This window comes from Ornithorhynchus anatinus, chromosome 5 (assembly GCF_004115215.2).
Source record: "Ornithorhynchus anatinus isolate Pmale09 chromosome 5, mOrnAna1.pri.v4, whole genome shotgun sequence".
Classification (NCBI taxonomy): domain Eukaryota; kingdom Metazoa; phylum Chordata; class Mammalia; order Monotremata; family Ornithorhynchidae; genus Ornithorhynchus; species Ornithorhynchus anatinus.
In genome coordinates this window covers 109,534,678-109,554,120 of record NC_041732.1, presented here as the reverse complement: position 1 = coordinate 109,554,120, position 19,443 = coordinate 109,534,678, and the positions used below count along the sequence as shown (strand labels likewise).

At 44.4% G+C, this 19,443-nt stretch overlaps 1 protein-coding gene across 4 annotated transcripts in view; it reads left to right on the top strand.

Moving 5' to 3' along the window:
* The window catches only part of CDCA2 (cell division cycle associated 2), a 44,665-nt gene that overhangs the window by 1,544 nt on the left and 23,678 nt on the right, over nucleotides 1–19,443 (top strand). Inside the window, exons 2-10 of one of the 4 annotated variants that reach the window (XM_029066392.2) lie at nucleotides 1,796–1,944; nucleotides 2,060–2,224; nucleotides 5,327–5,484; nucleotides 10,862–11,015; nucleotides 12,767–12,945; nucleotides 14,133–14,220; nucleotides 17,498–17,715; nucleotides 18,128–18,212; nucleotides 18,684–18,919. In XM_029066392.2, coding sequence (XP_028922225.1) covers nucleotides 1,881–1,944; nucleotides 2,060–2,224; nucleotides 5,327–5,484; nucleotides 10,862–11,015; nucleotides 12,767–12,945; nucleotides 14,133–14,220; nucleotides 17,498–17,715; nucleotides 18,128–18,212; nucleotides 18,684–18,919 — 1,347 coding nt within the window. In that variant the 5' untranslated portion in view covers nucleotides 1,796–1,880. Of the gene's footprint in view, nucleotides 1–1,795; nucleotides 1,945–2,059; nucleotides 2,225–5,326; nucleotides 5,485–8,113; nucleotides 8,220–10,861; nucleotides 11,016–12,766; nucleotides 12,946–14,129; nucleotides 14,221–17,497; nucleotides 17,716–18,127; nucleotides 18,213–18,683; nucleotides 18,920–19,443 lie in introns of those variants that run through there. The other 3 variants (XM_029066391.2, XM_029066393.1, XM_029066394.1) reach the window with 3 other exon arrangements.

The window sequence follows — 19,443 nt, the reverse complement described above, 5'->3', positions numbered from 1 at the left end:
AGCTCACTTCCTCCAGGAGGCCTTCCCAGACTGAGGCCTCTCTGCCCCTCCTCCCCCATTCCCCCTACCCCCTTTCCTCTCCCCACAGCACTTGTGTAGATTTGTATAGATTATTTATTACTCTATTTTGTTAATGATGTGTATGCATCTTTGCTTCTATTTATCTTGATGATATTGACACCAAGTCTACTAGTTTTGTTCTCTGTCTCCCACTTCGAGACTGTGAGCCTGTTGTTGGGTAAGGATCGTCTCTAATCTGTTGCCGAATTGTACATTCCAAGGGCTTAGTACAGTGCTCTGCACACAGTAAGCACTCAATTAATACGATTGAATGAAGGAATGAATGAAAGCTGCGGGCCGTGGGCTAGAGGAAACCTCTGGGGAAGCCAGATGGCGAATAATAATAATAATAATGATAAAAATTATGGTATTTGTTAAACGCTAATGGAAAGAGCCCGGACTTGGAAGTCAAAGGTCGTGGATTCATTCATTCAATCACGTGGTGATAAAATAAATAGAATAATGAATAGGTACATATATACACAAGTGCTGTGGGGCGGGGGTGTGTGGTAGGAGCAGAGGAAAAGGGGGGTTTCCGTCTGGGAAGGCCTCCTGGAGGAGGTGAACTTTCTAATCTACTTGTCAGCTGTGTGACTTCGGGCAAGCCACTTAACTTCTCTGTTCCTCAGTTACCTCATCTGGAAAATGAAGATTGAGTCTGTGAGCCCCATGTGGGACAACCTGATTACCTTGTATGTACCCTAGTGCTGAGAACAGTGCTTGGCACATGGTAAGGGCTTAAGAGCTATAATGCTATTTATTTATGTTAATGCCCGTTTACTTGTATGGTGGTATTTGTTTGTTAAGCGCTTACTATGTGCCAAGCACTGTTCTAAGTGCTGGGGGAGATACAAGGTAATCAGGTAGTCCCACCTGGACCTCACAGTCATAATCCCCCTTTTACTGATAAGGGAACTGAGGTACAGAAAAGTTAAGTCACTTGCCCAAGGTCACACAGCAGACAAGTGGCGGAGCCGGGATTAGAGCCCATGACCTCTGACTCCCAAGCCTGTGCTCTTTCCGTGTGTGTGTCTATATATCTATAATTGTATTTATATTGATGCTACTGATGCCTGATAACTTGTTTTGATATGTCTCCACCCCCCCCCCCAACCCCCACCCCTTTCTAGACGGTGAGCTCGTTGTGGGCAGGGATTGTCTCTTTGTTGCTGAATTGTACTTTCCATGTGCTTAGTAGAGTGCTCTGCACACAGTAAGCTCTCAGTAAATACGGTTGAATGAATGAATGAATAAAATGGGGATTAAGAGTGTGAGCCACATGGGGGGACAGGGACTGTGGCCAACCTGATTAATGTGTATCTACCCCAGCACTTAGAGCAGTGCTTGGTACATAGTAAGCGCCTAAGTACCGCAATTATTATAATTCCCCTATCTCCCTCTTGTGTCTCTGTGTCAGTTCCCACTCCCTTCTGCATTCCCCTGACTCGCTCTCATTGCTCTTCCCGTGCCACCCCCCCGCCCCAGCACTTATGTATAGGTGTATATATCTATAATTCCATTTATGTATATTGATTCCTTTTACTTGTATTGTTGTCTATCTGCTGAACTGAACTTTCTAACCGCTTAGTACAGTGCTCTGTAAACAGTAAACGCTCAATAAATGTGAATGAATGAATAATAATGATGGTATTAGTGGCCCTTTCCATTAAGCCACGCTGCTTCTGAATGAATGAAGTGTGTCTCTTTCCCTTCCCATCCCCTGATCCTGGCCCAGATCCTAGGAGAGGCACGGGTGTCCTGCTTGGCCGGGTGTCCTGCTTGACTTTCCCATCCCACCGGTCACAGTGCACATTTTGGAAATGGACATCATGTCAGCGGGGAAGGATTCTCTCCGAGGCGAGGAGCCCATTACTAGCAGTATTGGTAAATTGGATTTACATGTCTTTTTAATCCTGTGAAATTGTACCTGCGGAATTTTTTTTTTAAAATTAGTATTATTGTTTTGTTTGCTCCTGGCGTTTGCCACTGTACGTTTCAGGAAGCCCACCTCTGGCCAGTGGACAACATTTTCTGCCTCAAAAATCGGAAGCAGACACGATCCTCACAAGAGATCAACCTGTATTTAAATCCCCGCTCAATTTTGCTACTCTAACTGTAGAGCAACTGGGAATTACACCAGGAAGTTTTACCAATAGCTCTCCAGGTAAGAACCAAAGGTGGATTCTCATGGTTTTAGGGTTTTAAAATGCTTCTTAAGAAACCATTTTGGCCTTGTGGGTAATTCACCAAATGGAGGCAGTGAGTCTTGTGAAAAATATGGCTCATCCGTGGCTCAGTGGAAAGAGCACGGGCTTGGGAGTCAGAGGTCATGGGTTCGAATTCTGGCTCTGCCACCTGTCAGCTTTGTGACTGTGGGCAAGTCTTCTTCTCTTCGCCTTCTCTTCTTCTTCACCCTTCTCTGTGCCTCAGTTACCTCATCTATAAAATGGGGATGAAGACTATGAACCTCTGGGACTATGGGACAATCTGATTACCCTGTATCTACTTTAGCGCTTAGAACAGTGCTGTGCACATAGTAAGTGCTTAACAAATACCATCATTATTATGATTATCATAATCAACTCTTTTTAATGATATTCATTAGCTGCTTATATGTTGCCAAGCACTATGTTAAGAGTTAAAGTAGCTACAAGATGATCAGAGTTGTAATGGCCCCTGAACCACGTGGGACTCACCATCTCAGAAGGAAGGAAGGTGTTCTAGCCCTATTTTTTAGATGAGGAAACTGAGGCCCAGGTTACTGGCCACAGTTACACAGCAGGCCAGTGACAAAAGTGGGACACGAACCCAGGTCTCTCAACTACTGCAGTGCCTTTTCCACTAGGCCATGTTGCCTCCTAAACTTATCAAATTCATTTTTATTAAGACATTTAATCTTTGTGAATTGTGACTTGCTCGAGTAGTTGCATTATTATAAACTGAGATGTAAGCTCATATGGGTAGGAAATGTGTCTCTTTGTTGTTGCACTGTATTCTCCCAAGTGCTTAGCATAGTTCTCCGAATGCAGTAAGTGCCCAGTAAATACGACTGAGTGAATTGTAGGGCCTGAATGTCCCCATTAATTGGGTGTTGGGAAGGTGTGTTGGAAGTGTTTAGTGGAATGACTTTAGAGTAACTTTGGAACAAAAAAAGGGAGTAAAAGAGGAGGGAGTGTACATGTGATCAGAAATGCAGTTGGGGCTTGGAAAGAAATACAAATGAGGATTGAGAGCACGCAGGGAAAGTAATGTGCTCTGGTGGAAAAAGTACACGCCTAAGGAATCAGAGGACCTGGGTTCTAAGTCCGACTCTGCCATTTGTCTGCTCCGTGCCCGCGAGCAAGTCACGTAATTTCTCTGTGTCTGTTTCCTCGACTTTAAAGTGCTTATTCAATACTTAAGACTGTGAGCCCTATGTAGGGCAGGGACTGATTAACAGCGTGGCTCAGCGGAAAGAGCATGGGCTTGGGAGTCAGAAGTCATGGGTTCGAATCCCACCTCTGCCACTTAGCTGTGTGACTGTGGCAGAAGAAGAAGTCACTTAACTTCTCTGTGCCTCAGTTACCTCATCTGTAAAATGGGGATTAAGACTCGTGAGCCTCATGTGGGACAACCTGATTACCCTGTATACTTCAGCACTTAGAACAGTGCTCTGCACATAGTAAGTGCTTAACAAATACCAACATTATTATTAACTTGTATCTACTCCAGTGCTTAGAACGGTGCTTGGAACATAGCGCTTAACAAATACCATTTAAAAAAAAAAAAAAGGAAGGAAGAAGTCCATTCACCTTCAATCATTCAATAATATTTTAAAAAATGCTGCCTGCTAGGTGCAGAACACTGTGTTAAGCACTCTGGAGGTGCAGTAGAAATGGCAGACATGATCCGTCATTTACCTCACTGACCTCGCCATGCTACCCCCCCACCCCAGGACTTGTGTATATATGTACATATCCATAATTCTATTTATATTAATGCTTGTTTACTTGTTCTGATGTATATCTCTGTAATTCTATTTGGGTTGATGCTGTTGATGCCAGTTTGCTTGTTTTGATGTCTTTCTCCCCCCTTCTAAGACTGTGAGCCCATTGTGGGCAGGGATTGTCTCATTTTGTTGCTGAATTGTACTTCCAAGCACTTAGTACAGTGCTCTGCACACAGTAAGTGCTCAAAAAATACGATTGAATGAATAATGAGTTTACATTTAAGCAGAAGAAACAGAGATGGTTCCTCAATATGCTTTTTGGCAACATGTCTTCTCCTTGGCACATACCTATGAAGGAACCTTCCCTGTTTCTGCTCTGTAGGGGTCTGTGTGGGCTTGGTTAGTGTAAAGGGGACTTTGGTGGATCCTGGCCTGAGTGTTGATGCTCAGAGTGATTGAAGGTGGGCCCAAGGGAAGCCACTTCAACTTGGAAGGACTTAAGTCAGCAGTTAGTATGGTTGGAGGGGATTACTTCCTCTTGGGGCTTTGAGTAACTGCCAGGAAAGGGAGGGTCCCCGAACCAAGCCTGGACGAGAGGGCCTTATTCACACAGGACTGGGCATGTGTTCAGGCCTGATTCTATGGACGGGTTCTGGAGATTTGAGGCCAGTCTGTGGTTCAGTCCAGAAGCAAGGGGCCCGCTGCTGCTTCGGTTGAATCCTGTCTGGATTTCTGTGACCTGGACCTAGGTCTGTTCCGATCTCCTGTTGGCCCAGTAGAAAGAGCACTGCCCTGGGAATAAGAGGATCCAGTTCTGCCTGCTGTAGCTGTGCTGTCGGCGAAGTCCTCTGACCGATCTACCCAGTGGTCGGGCCTGGGAGGAATCTCAAAATGCCTGGCTGCAGTTGGCCAAGAGTGCGGCGACTCCTGGGCAGCTGCTGCTTGGTCATGGTGCTCGGGCACAGCATTGACCCAGTCCTGTGCTCGCTTTGGCCGTCAGTGGGTCCCACACAAAGACGCTTTGCCCGCATCCTGCAGCGGGGTGCCCCATGCCCGCTTGCTTGTAGCACTCTGTGCCCCTCCACGAGCATAATTGGTAGGGATGAGCGGGTGAGCGACGCTGCACACACCACTAACACTGGAGTGTTTTCCTTTATGCAGGGGCTCAATCCCTGAGATTCTGGCTCAGGACATCTCAGCACATTACATTCTTCACTGAAGTCTTCATCATTCTTTTCTACAGGGCTTAAGACATTGTGTGTGCGCTCTGTATTTCAAGGCAAATGATGAAAATGTAACATTTTATTTCTTTCCCAAATGTACACATTAAAAATCCAGGGAAATCTCCATACTTGCTAAAAAAATCCAGACGGCGTTCTACAATTGGAACAAGAGGCTCTCCTGAAACAAATCATCTTATCCGCTACATTGCTCAGCAGAAGAATTTAAAGAGTGCAAACAAATCTCCATTGGCCCAGTCTCCCTCTTCAGCCCAGGTATGGATCCTCTTTTGTAGTTTTAGCTGATTTTTAGCGATCTTGTGAAGGTTGAATGGGTGGGATATTTAGACATCGAGTAAGTGGGTCAGCCAACGCCAAGATTATGGGCTTGGGAGACAGGGAGGGTGGTATTGTCTACAGTGTCAGGAAAGTCATTGGGAGGAAAGGGTTTGCATGGGAAGATAAGTTCTGTTTTGGGCATGTTAAATTTGAGGTGTCAGCAGGACACCCATGCAGAGCAATCCCGAAGGCAGAAGGAAATCTTAAACTGCAAAAGGGAGAGATCAGGGCTGGAGCTGTAGATTTGGAAATCACCTGCATAGAACTGATAGTGGAAGCAATGGGAGTGAATGTGTTCTCCAGGGGAGCGGGTGTAGATGGAGAATAAAAGGGGACCCAGAACTGAGTTTTGAGGGACTCCCACAGTTAAGGGGTGGGAGGCAGAGGAGGAGCCCGCGAAAGAGGCTGTGAATGAGCGGCCAGAGAGTGAGGAGGCATCCAGGAGAGGACAGTGTCAGTGAAGCCAAGGTGGGGTAGTATGTCCAGGAGAAGAGGGTGGTCGACAGAGGTAAAGGCAACTGAGATGTTAAGAAGGATCAAGATGGTGAACAGTCCATTAGATTTGAGGAGGAGGTCATTGGTGACCTTTAAAGGGGCAGTTTCTGTGGAGTTGAAGGGGATGGAAGCCAGAATGGAGGGGGTCAAGCAGAGCATCGGAGAGCAGCTGAAGAGAGGGAGCAGTGCATCTTCTGAGAGAGGCCAGATCGAGGCACAGTGAGTAGGTCGGTGTTCGAGGTGTGAAGTTTGGAGATGGATAGGGAGACTTGTGAAGAACAGTTTGGGGTTTTTGGCTTTTTTTGGCTTTTTTGTTTTTGTAACAAAAATGATCCCAGCAGCAGTTGAAATATGGACTGGAGTCGGGAGAAGGAGGGCGGTTAGTAAGGAGGCTGATGTAGTATGTGAGGTGGGATATATAACAAGTGTTTGGACCAGCGTGGTAGCTGCCAACCCTGATATTTTGTCCTCTCCCAAGCGCTTAATACAGTGCACACAGTAAGCACTCAATAAATATGATGATTGATTGACTGGATTGAGGGGAAGTGCCTTGCTTTGGTGCTCCTGCTGTTTTCTGGCTCTGGATTGAGTTTTGCAAAGAATGGGGGAAAGAAGGTCTTTCCACTCCCCTTTACGAAGCCACTCTGAGCATCGTACTCAGTGAGGACTCACCGGCTGGTATCTGTTGTTGCTGATCCTGCTGCTGCTCGAGGATTCACGTGTTCTCTTCCGTGACCACAGGCTGTGTCCGCTCTTCCTGTCGGGCTATCTCATAACGCGAGCCGTTGGGCACTGGGGAGCGGGTGCGGGCGCGTGAATGGTGCCGTGCCAGGCATCACCACTGCAACAGACATAACTGAAGCTCGTGCCCTGCTGGTGGTAGAGCATACATTTCCCCTCTTCACCAGTGGTGCTTGAGCAAGGCTCACCCGATTGGCAAGGGGCTGGAAAAAGTGAAATTGCACATGGTTCTCTCTTGGTCCTTTTTTCCAAAGCTCTTCACACATACTCTGTCTCCCTTCTCTTAAATGCATATGACTTTGATCAACTGATTTCGATGCCACACATTTGCAGGACTTCATTTAAAAATATTATTGTAGTATTAAGCACCTACTACATGCCTGAGCCCTGAGGCAGTTGCAGGATAATCAGATCGGGCACAGTCCCCATCCCACAAGGGGCTCTCAGTCTAAGGAAAGGAAGGAGAGCATGGATATTATCCCTATTTTACAGATGGGGAAACGGGGGCCCAGAGGGGTTGACTTCATTTATTCAGTTAATTTATTTGTATTTATTGAGCGCTTACAGTGTGCAGAGCACTGTACTGAGTGCTTGGAAAGTACAATTCAGCAACAGATAGAGACAGTCCCTACCCAACAACTGGCTCATAGTCTAGAATGGGGGAGGTAGATAACAAAACAAGTAGTCAGGCATCAATGGCTTAGTCCCCCAGCAGGCCTGGAGGGAATGAGGCAAACCATTAGAACTCAAATAGTCTCGATTCCCAGACCAGTGATCTCTTCATTGGCCACTTTGCCTGGACTTTTTGCTTCTAAACAGTTTTTGCATGTATTACCCTTTAGCCCCTAATTTTTCTAAAATCTGTCCTTTTGCTGTATTAACCAAAGGGTCCCTGTGAACTAATAATAATAATAATGTTGGTATTTATTAAGCGCTTACTATATGCCGAGCACTGTTCTAAGCGCTGGGGTAGACACAGGGGAATCAGGTTGTCCCACGTGGGGCTCACAGTCTTAATCCCCATTTTACAGATGAGGGAACTGAGGCACAGAGAGGTTAAGTGACTTGCCCACAGTCACACAGCCGACAAGTGGCAGAGCTGGGATTCGAACTCATGAGCCCTAACTAGAAGCCATGAGATGACCTGTCACTTTTTGGCCCTTATTATTTCTCCAGGCAACTTTTGGAAAAATTGAATAATTTACACCAAATTTAAAATGGGTGTAAGACTTCTGGTATTGGCCAATTACAAGCACTCAATACTAAATGTGTGTTTACATCATAAAGGGCCCAGTTACATCACAGAAGCTTAAATGAATTTCAGGTGCTCCCTTCTGAGCAGAGTTAACAAAATCATGCAGCTTTTAACCAGATAACATCAACCATGGCATCAAGGTTTTAACATCGATCTTCCTTCTCTTTAGAATGTAAAGGAGGTAATTGGAAAGGCTGATTGATGTAGTACTTCGTCTTTATGGATTTCCTTTTTCTGTTTTTAAAAAGCAACCTTTCAATTCAGTATGTATTTTTAGGGGGAAATCTAAAAGCCCTACTGAGAAGCTCACCTCCTCCAAGAGGCCTCACTTTCCCTCTCCTCCTCCTTCCCTACCCATCGCCCCTACTCCTTCCCTCAGCTCTACCTCTTCCCCTCCCCACAGCACTTATGTATATTTGTGTATATTATTTATTACTCTAATTAATGATGTGTATATATCTGTGATTCTATTTATCTTGATGGTATTGATGCCTGGCTTGTTTTGTTGTCTGTCTACCCCTTTTAGACTGTGAGCCCGTTGTTGGGCAGGGATTGTCTCTCTCTGTTGCCCAATTGTACATTCGAAGCGCTTAGAACTGTATTCTGCACACAGTAAGTGCTCAATGAATATGATAGAATGAATGAATTTAGTATTTTCAGAAGGGAAAGCATTAAAAAATAGAAATAGAGGGGAGATAATTTTGTGCCATCAAACCCCTCCAAAGTTAGAGAAGCAGCATGGCTTAATGGAAGGAGCACGGGCTTGGGAGTCAGAGGTCGTGGGTTCTAATGCCCACTCCACCACTTGTCTGCTGTGACCCTGGGCAATCCACTTAACTTCTCTGTGCCTCAGTTACCTCATCTGTAAAAATGGGGATTAAAAAATGTGAGCCCCATATGGGACAATCTGATTACCCTGTATCTACCCCAGCACTTAGAACAGTGCTCTGCACATAATAAGTGCTTAACAAATACCATAATTATTATTATCAATAGAAGTTCTTAGTAACACAAAGGAAGAGGAGAGTGTTTAAGTTTTGTCTGAGTTTTCTTTCGGTATATTAGTCACCACGATATGGTGAAAGAGTTTTCTCATTTACATTTTTAACAAACTCTTAGGGATAGAAACTTGGAGAAAAAAACCACGCTGCAATAAATGAACTTGTAATTCAATATTCAATAGTATTTATTGAGCGCTTACTATGTGCAGAGCACTGTACTAAGCGCTTGGGATGAACAAGTCGGCAACAGATAGAGACAGTCCCTGCCGTTTGACGGGCTACAGTCTAATCGGGGGAGATTAGAGAAAACCCCAAATCCCGAAGTTTAATTTTGCTCACCAAATCTTTTACCAGTCTTAGAAATAGTGATACTTTGATAATTCATGGCTGTCTCTCTGCCTAAGGTTTGGAGGAGTTAGTCCTTTGGTACATATTGAGTGGTCAATGTACGTGGAGCACCTTGATGACTTTCTTCAGGTAGTAATATAAATAAATTAGGGATAAGTACAGAAGTGCTTTGGGAGCAAATCCAAGTGCAAGGAGAACTCAGAAAGGAGAGAGAGAAGAGGAAATGAGGGCTCAGTTGGGGAAGGCTTCTTGGAGGAGATATGCTTTTAATAAGGCTTTGAAGATGGGGAGCATGATCATCTGTCGAATATGAAGTGGGAGGGAGTTCCAGGCCTGAGGGAGGATGTGGGCTAGGAGTTGGCAGCGAGATACATGAGATCGAGGTCAGGGGGTAGGTTGGCTATACATGAGATTGAGATCTGGGGGAGGTTGGCTTTAGGGGAGTCAAGTGTAGGGGCTGGGTTGTAGTGGGAAATTAGAGCGGTAGGGAAAGAGGGGGCAAGATGATGGAGAGCTCTAAAGCCAATGGTAAGGAGTTTCTTTTTGATGTGAAGGTGGGTGGCTAACCCCTGGAGGTTCCTGTGAAGTGCGGAACCTTGGGCCGAAGGGTTTTGTAGAAAAACGATCAGGACAACCGTGACCCCAGGAGAGACAGAGACTATCTGATCTTATTGAATTGAATCTACTCCAGCACTTAGCCTACTGACACCCACACTGTAGCAGGCTTGAACCCCATTCAGGATACACACCCCCAAGCCACCTCTGTGGAGACTTGACTACTTTCTATGCTACCTTTTAAACATCAAGTCCCTTAAACCCTGAGCCCCATGTGGTTACCTGATTACCTTATATCTACCACAGTGGTTAGCATATAGTAAGCACCTAATAAATACCTCGACTATCATTATTAGTATTTTCCACTTTTCCCCCTAGGCTATAAGTCATGGTGGGCAGAGGACATAGCTACCAACTCTGTTGGATTGACGCCCCTAAGCACTTAGTACTCTGCATACAGTAAGTGCTTAAAAATACCATCAGTTGGTTGACTGAAGTGGGGAGTGGAGGGAGGTCAGCAAGGAGGTTGATGCAGTAATCAAGACTGGAGAGGATGTGTTAGATAATTAGTTCCTAAACAATTGAGGGTTAATCTTAGAAAACACCTTTTTTATGTTTTACTTTTTTTTGTACTTGTACCTTGCGTGAGAGTCTCTAATCACAGGAATAGTTACTCAATTCCCAGAATATTTGGAAAGGTTAAGCAGGTTGCCATATCTTTGCTTTTATTTCTGTTGTTTCACCTTTTTTTGAGCCTAACACAAGTGTTAAGCCCTGAAGTCTAGTCTAGGGCCACCTTATCTGTCTGCTTTGCCTATCCTGTTGATTGATTGATCAGTTCTGGATCCAAACCAGTCATTGTGTGTAGCTGATTGTACTGAATATGGTTTTGCTTGAACTTCACTTTGTCATTACACAGGCCTGCCACTTTTCCCATCGAAATGGTGTCTCATTAAAAGAGCAAATATCTGCCTTCCAGTCTGTTTTTCACCCGATGGAGGAAAACGAAGGAAAGCCTTGCTTTTCTGGATTTTTGGAGGAGGAGGAGGGAGAATTCCAGGTGACAGGCTACGGTAAGTAAACCAGTTTTTGTTTTTGCCCGAAGTCACGGTCTAGTTAACGAGGCCCTAGAAATTTTGGTCAAACTAGTTTTTCAGGTAAAAAAAAGTCAGTGACCACACTGAAGTATTCATTATTCATCCATTCATCCATTATTAGATTAGATTAGATTAATAATTCATCCATTATTAGAAGAATGTGAAACTGCTACCCCTACCGCTCACCTTCTTATTGTCTAAAATGAGGTTGGAAGTAAAGTTTAATTTTCTGGCGATTTGGTTCACTTTTAACGGTAGTTGTAAGTTCTTAGCAGACAGATCAAAGCTAACTCTCTATCCCTTTATGTGCTATTATGGTGATGCCCTTTAACTGGTTTAGCATCTAACGTTCCAAGGTTTCACTGTGACCGCTTGGATCGGAGGCGAATCATCCCAAGTGACTGAGGCTTTTCATGAGGTGGCCGGTGGGTCTGTTGAGGCCTCCATTTGGTGCGCCCTGCCCTGCCCTACCCATCCCGGCCAGGGACTGGGTCCCAGTTGAGGGAGACTGGACCCCTGTGGTCGCCGTCAGGAAGGCCTGGGAGTGGCAGCCGGCTGGGGCCCTGTCCTGACCTCATCTTCAGGCTGAACCCCAGAGACTTGACTCCTGCAAGGCTCCTGTGGCCAGCACAGAGATGGAATGCATGTGTATGCTTCCTAGGAGAGCCAGGGGTTTGCCTTCGTCCCTCTGCCAGCCTTTTGTGGTGTCCCAAGTATCTCCTGAGTGTTGGGTGCAGATCGAGCCTGCGGGGCTGCGGATCGAGAGGTTCTGGATCGGGGCTCTGCCCTCAGGGCCTCCAGGCGGTGGGGCAGAACAGGCTGGAGGTGGGACCGGGGGCCTACAAGTGGTCATCATGTTGGCCCAGTGGGGCTCGTGGGTATCGCCGGCCCCTGCTGGTTTGGGTTTACCCTGACCCAAATGGAATTTCCTCTGGGAAGATTCTTTATGGAAAGCAGCGTGGCTCAGTGGAAAAAGCCCGGGCTTGGGAGTCAGAGGTCATGGGTTTGAATCCTGGCTCTGCCACTTGTCAGCTGGGTGACTGTGGGCAAGTCACTTAACTCCTCTGTGCCTCAGTTACCTCATCTGTAAAATGGGGATTAACTGTGAGCCTCACGTAGGACAACCTGATTACCCTATATCTACCCCAGCGCTTAGAACAGTGCTGTGCACATAGTAAGCGCTTAACAAATACCAGCATTATTATTATTATTATTAAAGCATGAGAGTAGCTGGACATCAGTTGCTGTGTGCGCTCCTTCTCCTCCGTGAAACATATAGCAAATTCCTTTGGGCCACCAAACCCCCATACAGCTTGCTTGCTTGCTTGCTTGCTTGCTTGCTGACTTGCTTGCTTTCACTGGGACATACAACTGTCTGCCACCTGACAGTTACTGCTTCTCCTCTGGAATTTGGCTTTGGTTCTGTAACCCAGGTAGTATAAGACAGCCACTCTGCTCCCATCGAAGTCATCCACCTTAGGTCTCTCTCAATGCTGTAGCACTGGAATTTATGGAAATAAGTTTTCCACTTTAATTTCCCATAGTGACCACTCTGCTTCTGTCTTTTTCTGAAATTTTCTTTTCGCTTTTGACTTCAGAAAGAATTTTAACCTTTACTTGGCTTTAGAGAAATATTCAGAGATTTTGGTATATAAACCCACTGTTTAAAAGTGGATTGAAAGAGCAAATGTACTGATCCGTCGATCGTTCTCTCTTATGAAATGCAGTTAAGAATGAAAGCCCAAGAAATAGTGGAGATTTTTCATCAAAGCGCCGGCGAGTGTCTTACCAGCAAGATTTAAAAGAAAACACCGTTAGTGGTGAAAACAAGCTGGCTGTCATCCCGAAGGACTGCAGAGTGACTTTTTCTGAAGGAGCCAGAGCTAGTGGCGTGGACCAATCTCTGGTAATGCCCTTGCACAAAGGAAGCAAAAGCAGGGGGTTTGGGGTTCTGCCTAGGTCATCTACCAAATCAATCAAATGCTGCGTTTCTCTATGCCTGGACCAATTTCAGTAGATTAGGAGTGGTTCCCAAGGATTTTTTTTGTGGTATTTATTAAGCACTTACTATGTGCCAGGTACTGTGCTACGCACTTGGGTAGATAAGAAATTAGGTTGAACATAGCAAATATTCCATATGGGGGATCACAATCTTAATCCCTATTTTACAGATGAGGTAACTGAGGCCAAAGAAGTGAAGTAACGTGTCTTAGTTGGTAGAGCATGGACCTGGGTTCTAATCCTGACTGCCACACATCTGTTGTTTGACCTTGGGCAAGTCACTTAACTTCTCTGGGCCTCAGTTACCTCAACTGTAAAATGGGGATTAAGACTGTATGCCCCATGTGGAACAGGGACTGTGTCCAACCTGATTAACTTGTCTACCCCAGTGCTTAGAACAGTGCTTGGCACATAGTAAGCCCTTAATAAGTACCGTTATTAATACTATTATTGTGTGACTTGCCTGAGGTCACAAAACTGGCACGTGGCAGAGCTGGGATTAGAACCCAGGTCCTTTGACTCCCAAACTTGTGCTTATTCCACTGCGCCACCTTGCCTAGGCTCATAAGATGTATCATACTTTCTCAAGCACGTCGGACAATGCTCTGTGCCTAGTAAGTGTTCCTGAGACACCATTGATTGAGTTCTCATTTCAAATTTTGCCCTCCTAAATGGCCACATGGAAGAAGTATTTAATTCAATGAGGTCTTGAAATTGGTCAAAATACAGTCTCTGGAATGATGATATAAAAACACCAGTTATGCCATTATGTTCTAACTTAATTACTGTTCTGCCCCAGATTGATATTCCCACCCTTCACAATCTGGCACAGTCAAACTCAATGGGATCAAAAGGCATTTTTGCCTTACAGTGTCCTTCCATCCTTGTGGTAACAAGTAGTTGAGTGCTATGATACAAATTGGGAAACTGATGAGTCTGTTGAGTTGGGGAGCATTGGAGTTTGGGATGAGAATTAAATGAGTAATTGAAAGTATCCCTGAACCTTTTATAAAGCCTAGCATGAGCGTTGTGACCGGATTCCCATTTGTGCTAGTGATTTGCTGAAAATAAGGTGTGTGTTTTTTCTAGAAGTCTTGTGATGAGCAACCCAGCGTTGCTCAGTCTGGATGTTTCCATTTAGGAGCTGTTCCATTAGCAGATCTCTCAGGGACATTAAATGGTAAGACACTTATTTCTTTGTTTTACTAAGCAGTCTGTCTTAAGTCAGTTCCTAAAGGAAATGAGGTGGTATTGTTTTAGCGTGAAGGGTGATCTGTTCTCCTGGTAGAACAAACATGCTGGCAGTGTAAAGTAACTGAAAAGTGGGGGTCGTTTTGTTTCCACATGAAAAGTCAGGTTTAAGAGTCTTCCCATCCAAAGGTTTGCTGGCGAGCTTGGGGGTTGGTGGGCGTGCAGATCACTTTCATAGGCCTTCCAGCTAGGACAGGCCCCGGCACTCGCCTTCTCCATGGTGTGAAACAGTGGGAGGGGATGGTACCCCATGGGAAACTCTGGCCTTGCTTCCTTTCAGGGAATATGTGAATTGGACAAGCTCTTTTGGTCGATCAGTTGAGGAGATGATTTGGTTTTTAAAGTTGTCTGAGGGAAGGAACCAGCAAACTGAAACTGTCTGGGAAAACCCAGCCCAGTAATAGGTCTCCAGATATAGCAAGTTGCTCATGCAGATACTCCAGGCAAGGTGTATGCTCAATCAATCCCTCAACTGCATTTATTGAGTGCTTACTGTGTTCAGGGAACCATACCAAGTGCTTGGGAGAGTACAACACAATACAACAGACACCTTCCCTGAAAGGACCCACGTTTTGTCAATTATGATTCTCCAGAGAATAACCAAGGTGGTCTGTATAGGGAAAGTACCAATTGCTAACACTTTCCGAATGGAAAGATACTGGATCAGAGTATTAACTGAGTGCCCACTGTGTACAGAGGTCTGTATTGTGTGCCTGGGACAGTATACTAAGAGTAGTAATAGTAGGTTTTATTAAACATTCTTGGGCGCTGAACTAAGTGCTGGGAAGAAATAGCACATGTGAGAAATAAATACCTGCCTTCCCCCCGGACTGTGAGCCCATTCATTCAGTCATATTTATTGAGCGCTTACTTTGTGCAAAGCACTGTATTAAGCACTAGGGAGAGTACAGTGTAACAATAAACACACATTACCTTATATATATTTGTGTGTGTATATGTATATACAGAGTGCCTGAGGCGATCCCATGCCCAGGGAGATAAGAATTAGTTGGGAAATACATTCTGCAGGTTGAGTGTTGTTAAGTCTTTGAGAGTGGGGAGGGAGTTCCTGGGCGGTGGTCAGGGTGGGGGTGGAACAGGTAGGAGTGTTGTAAAGAGACACTCAGAGATTCCCGATTGAGAACCTTGATTCTATCAGTTGGTAGACATGCCCCCTGCCCCCAAGATGGACATTTATTGCATGCTTGCTCTGTGCAGAATCTTGTACTAAGCACTTCTGAGGGTACAGTAAAGTTAATACCTATGATCTGTACCCTTGAAGAGCTTACTGTCTAGTGGGGAAAAAGTCAGTGATCAGAAGTTTCTGTTTGGTATGGAGAGAAAGAGGTAGCCAGTGGAGGTTTTTGAGGAGGGGAGTGATGGATTCTGAAAGGTGTTTTAAGAAAATGACTCAGCCAGCTGAGTGTGAGAGAGTCTGTAGAAGAGAAGCTAGAGACAGGGAGACCAGCAAGGAGGCTGCTACAATAATACAGCTGGAGTTTATAAAAGAGAGCTGTGAGTCCAGCAGGTCCAGTGGTGAAGGGTACAGGGACATGTTGGGGGCAGGGAGAGTGTACTCTCCCAAGTGCTTCAGTATAGTGCTCTGCTCTGAGAGGGCACAAATATCATCGATCGGAATCTCAGGACATTGCCGCCCAGGTCATCTGGAGTCCAGTCAGACCAACGCTTCCCAGTGATCTAATTTGTAAGAGCCTCACACTGCCACAGCCTCGAATCCTTTCATAGCCGTGCAGGCTCAGGGCCCGTGGGAGCCTGGGCCTGGGGAGGAGGAGACACGGAGGATGTCGGGGTAGGAGGAAGCTGGTGAGGGATGACGAGTCACTAGGACTTGGACTTCCCAAGCACCTAGTACAGTGTGCTGCACCAAGTGGACGCTCAGTAAATGCTGCTTGCCGCTATTCTGATAGTTTCAATTTTGTAGCATGCTAGTCGGCAAGGTCACCAGTGCTGGAGGAGGGGGGCCCATGAGGTGGTTAGCGGCATTAGTTTGGTGAACCACTGGGCATGGGAGGAGACTTAATGTGGAAAACAGAGCTATTATTCTTTTGAAACATTATCTAGTTTGCAGCTGATTTTTCCATACATTAACTGTGAGGAAATGTTTTCTTCCTGTTGGAAGGTTATTCCCTTGATTTTTTTGTTTTGTTTCCAAACCATTTATTTTAAAGGAATTTTAGTTAACTTGGGAGCAAATTTTGATTAAGCCTCTTCCTAGAAGTGAGAAGGTAAAACTCTGGATTTTGGGTGCTCTCTGAAACAATATTGAGTATTCTGGTGTTTCATAAATTAACATAGTTTTCAGGTTGAACTGTTTTTAGATATATAAGCTGCTCCAGTACAGTGCCTGGCACATAGAAAGCACTTAACAAATGCCATAATTATTATTATTATTCCTTTTAAATGTATTTTTTTAAATGGAATTTGTTAAGCATTTGCTTTGTGCTAGACATTTTACTTAGAGCTGGGGTAGATACAAGCTAATTGTCAATAAGTGCTCCATTAATACTATGGACTGATTGATCCTGGGCTACTCCGTTAAGAACTAAATGTTGGAAGTGGAATACAGAGAAACTTTTGTTTCAGAGAAACCAACTTGTCATTATGAATAGGGGGTGAAAAGGGGGCTGCAATTTTAGGGGTGAGAGCAGTGTGAAGCCGGGCAGGAAAGTCTCCAGTAGTGTCAGATATCTGTGTCATTAACTCTTTCATCTTTAGGCCTCCAATTCAATTTCTCAAACTTCTTTTGACTCTTCTACATCAACTTGGAACTGAAATGAGTGGAGTAGGGGTGAACATTGTGATTGCCTTCTGGATGCAGGATGGGGACTCCTGTCAAAGCTACAAGGGCATACTAACCTTGACATTAAGCAGAATTCATTGTATCTCTTGTGCCTTCTCTTTCTACCCTCAGTTCCCAAACTTTTTAATCACTAGAAGCACAGCTAAGTAAAATATCTTTGTGGCTGATTGGCGTGAACCATTTTGAAAAGTCCTAACCTGTTTGCCCTCTTCCACTTTAGACAAAACCTTTTTGAAAGAAAATAATTTAGAAAGGCTTCTTAGCCAAACTCCTTTCAATAAAAGCATTATGAGATTTTTTTTGCATCTGTGATTTTTTTTCTTCTTCATATCAGCATAAGGCACATATCCTTATTAATCATTGAACCATATATGTAACTTTGAAGGGGCTGGTGCCGCTGGCTCTGTACTGGAAGAGATTTCAAGTAACGAGGCATCAAAAAGTGTAAAGAGAGTTAAGATGGAAGAATCACCGCACCTGGGAATATTGAAGGAAAACATGTTGCCAAGTACCCCATTGTGCAAAAGGGAGGTTACAAGTCATTTCACCCTCCGCTCGGTGCTCAAGAAGACCCCCGTTAAGTCGTTATCTGGAAGTTGGAAGGTGAAGTGATTTTATTTTTTTACATTTCTATAAACAAGGAATTTGCTTGCTATAAAGCAGCCATTTTGATTTTTAAAAAATTGAAGGAATGAGTTAGATAAAACAGGAGGAGGAACTGACCCATTGTGTAAATGGAAGTATGTACTTTTTATAACTGGAATTTAGCCTTGTAAATGGATTTTGCATTTTAATTGACCCATGACAAGTGTTTATTTGGTTACTGGTCTCTTTATACTATATACCTCCTTCACACCAAGTGACAAGTCAATGAGTATGACTGGTACAGCCCAAAGTGCCCCAAAGTGTTGCTTAGCAAGCAAAGTTCCAGAGCAGCCCCAAATGTTGGAGACCATTGCCACCCTCATTGAAGCTGCCTCCTTAAAAATACGTTTTTGGGGATTTGTTTTATCAGGAACACCGATGGGCCACTTGTGAAGATGGAAGTCAGCCTTTGTCCTTCTCGAATACGGTGAAAGATTATGAAGAGCTGAAAAGTGGTAATTTCACATTCCTCTGTGAGCCTGTTTATCCATTGTTTTATTGTACATAAGATGACCTGGTTGATAATGTGACATCTTTGCCTTTTGAGCTTTGGCACTTGGGCACTGAGAGTTCCTGGAAGGAAAGGTGGCTGGCTCCTGGGCTGTGACATTGAACCTGGCAGGGCCCCGCTCCCACAAGAGCAATTTGGACTGATTCCTCCACCACCTCTGAGCTTTTTGGATCATTCTTTTGTTGAAATTATAATGCTATTTTTATTTGTGCCCTATTTTGCTTTATAATCCCTTTCTTCAGAATAATCATCAGTCTTTTTTTTTCCTAATCTTTGACATTCATTTCCAATTGCTCTCTCTTCCAAATCCTAAGAAAGTTTTTCATCAGAAGTGCATGAAGCTTTTGGATTGATGTTTTTTAGTCTTATTAGTATGTTAATATTTTCCATATTTTCTACGTTGTTGACTTTCCAGATGGAGGGGAAGCTGGCATTCTGATCACCCAAAAAACGTGGCAGAAGAAGGTTACATTTGGAGAATACTTAAGCCCGGAAGTATTTGATGAATCTCTGCCTGCAAACACTCCATTACGAAGAGGAGGAACCCCTGCCCGTCAGCAAGATTTGAGAAACTTAAGTCCTCCAGAGCCACATCTTTTTCCTACAACAGACGCATTGGCTCAACTAAATTTTGATGATGATGAGTCTCTGGTAAGTGTGACTTTGTTTTTCCTTTGTAGGAAATCTCCATACTTTGCTCATTGGCAGAGAAAATTAGACTGTATTCTTAGCCAGGGTTCTCAGATCTGCCCTCTTTCATTGACATGATAGTTTCCATTAATGTTTTCTGCCACCCGTAAACATTTTTTAAATGGTATTCGTTAAGCGTTTATACTATGTGCCAGGCATTGTACTAAGCACTGGGATAGATACAAGCTAATCAGGTTAGACACAGTCTGCGTCCCTTATGGAGCTCTCAGACTTAATCCCCATTTTACACATGATGAAACTGAGGCACAGAGAAGTTAAGGGACTTGCCCAAAAGTCACACAGCAGACCAGTAGCAGAGACAGGATTAGAACCCAGACCTTCTGACTCCCAGGACTTTGCTCTATGCATTATGCCACACCACTTCTTGTTGCTCTATATTTTTCAGTAGGGCTCACTCAAAAGTGGGCAGTAATTAAGCCATTCTGTTAGCCAAGTCATTGGACAAAATAAATCTTTGTCAAGCC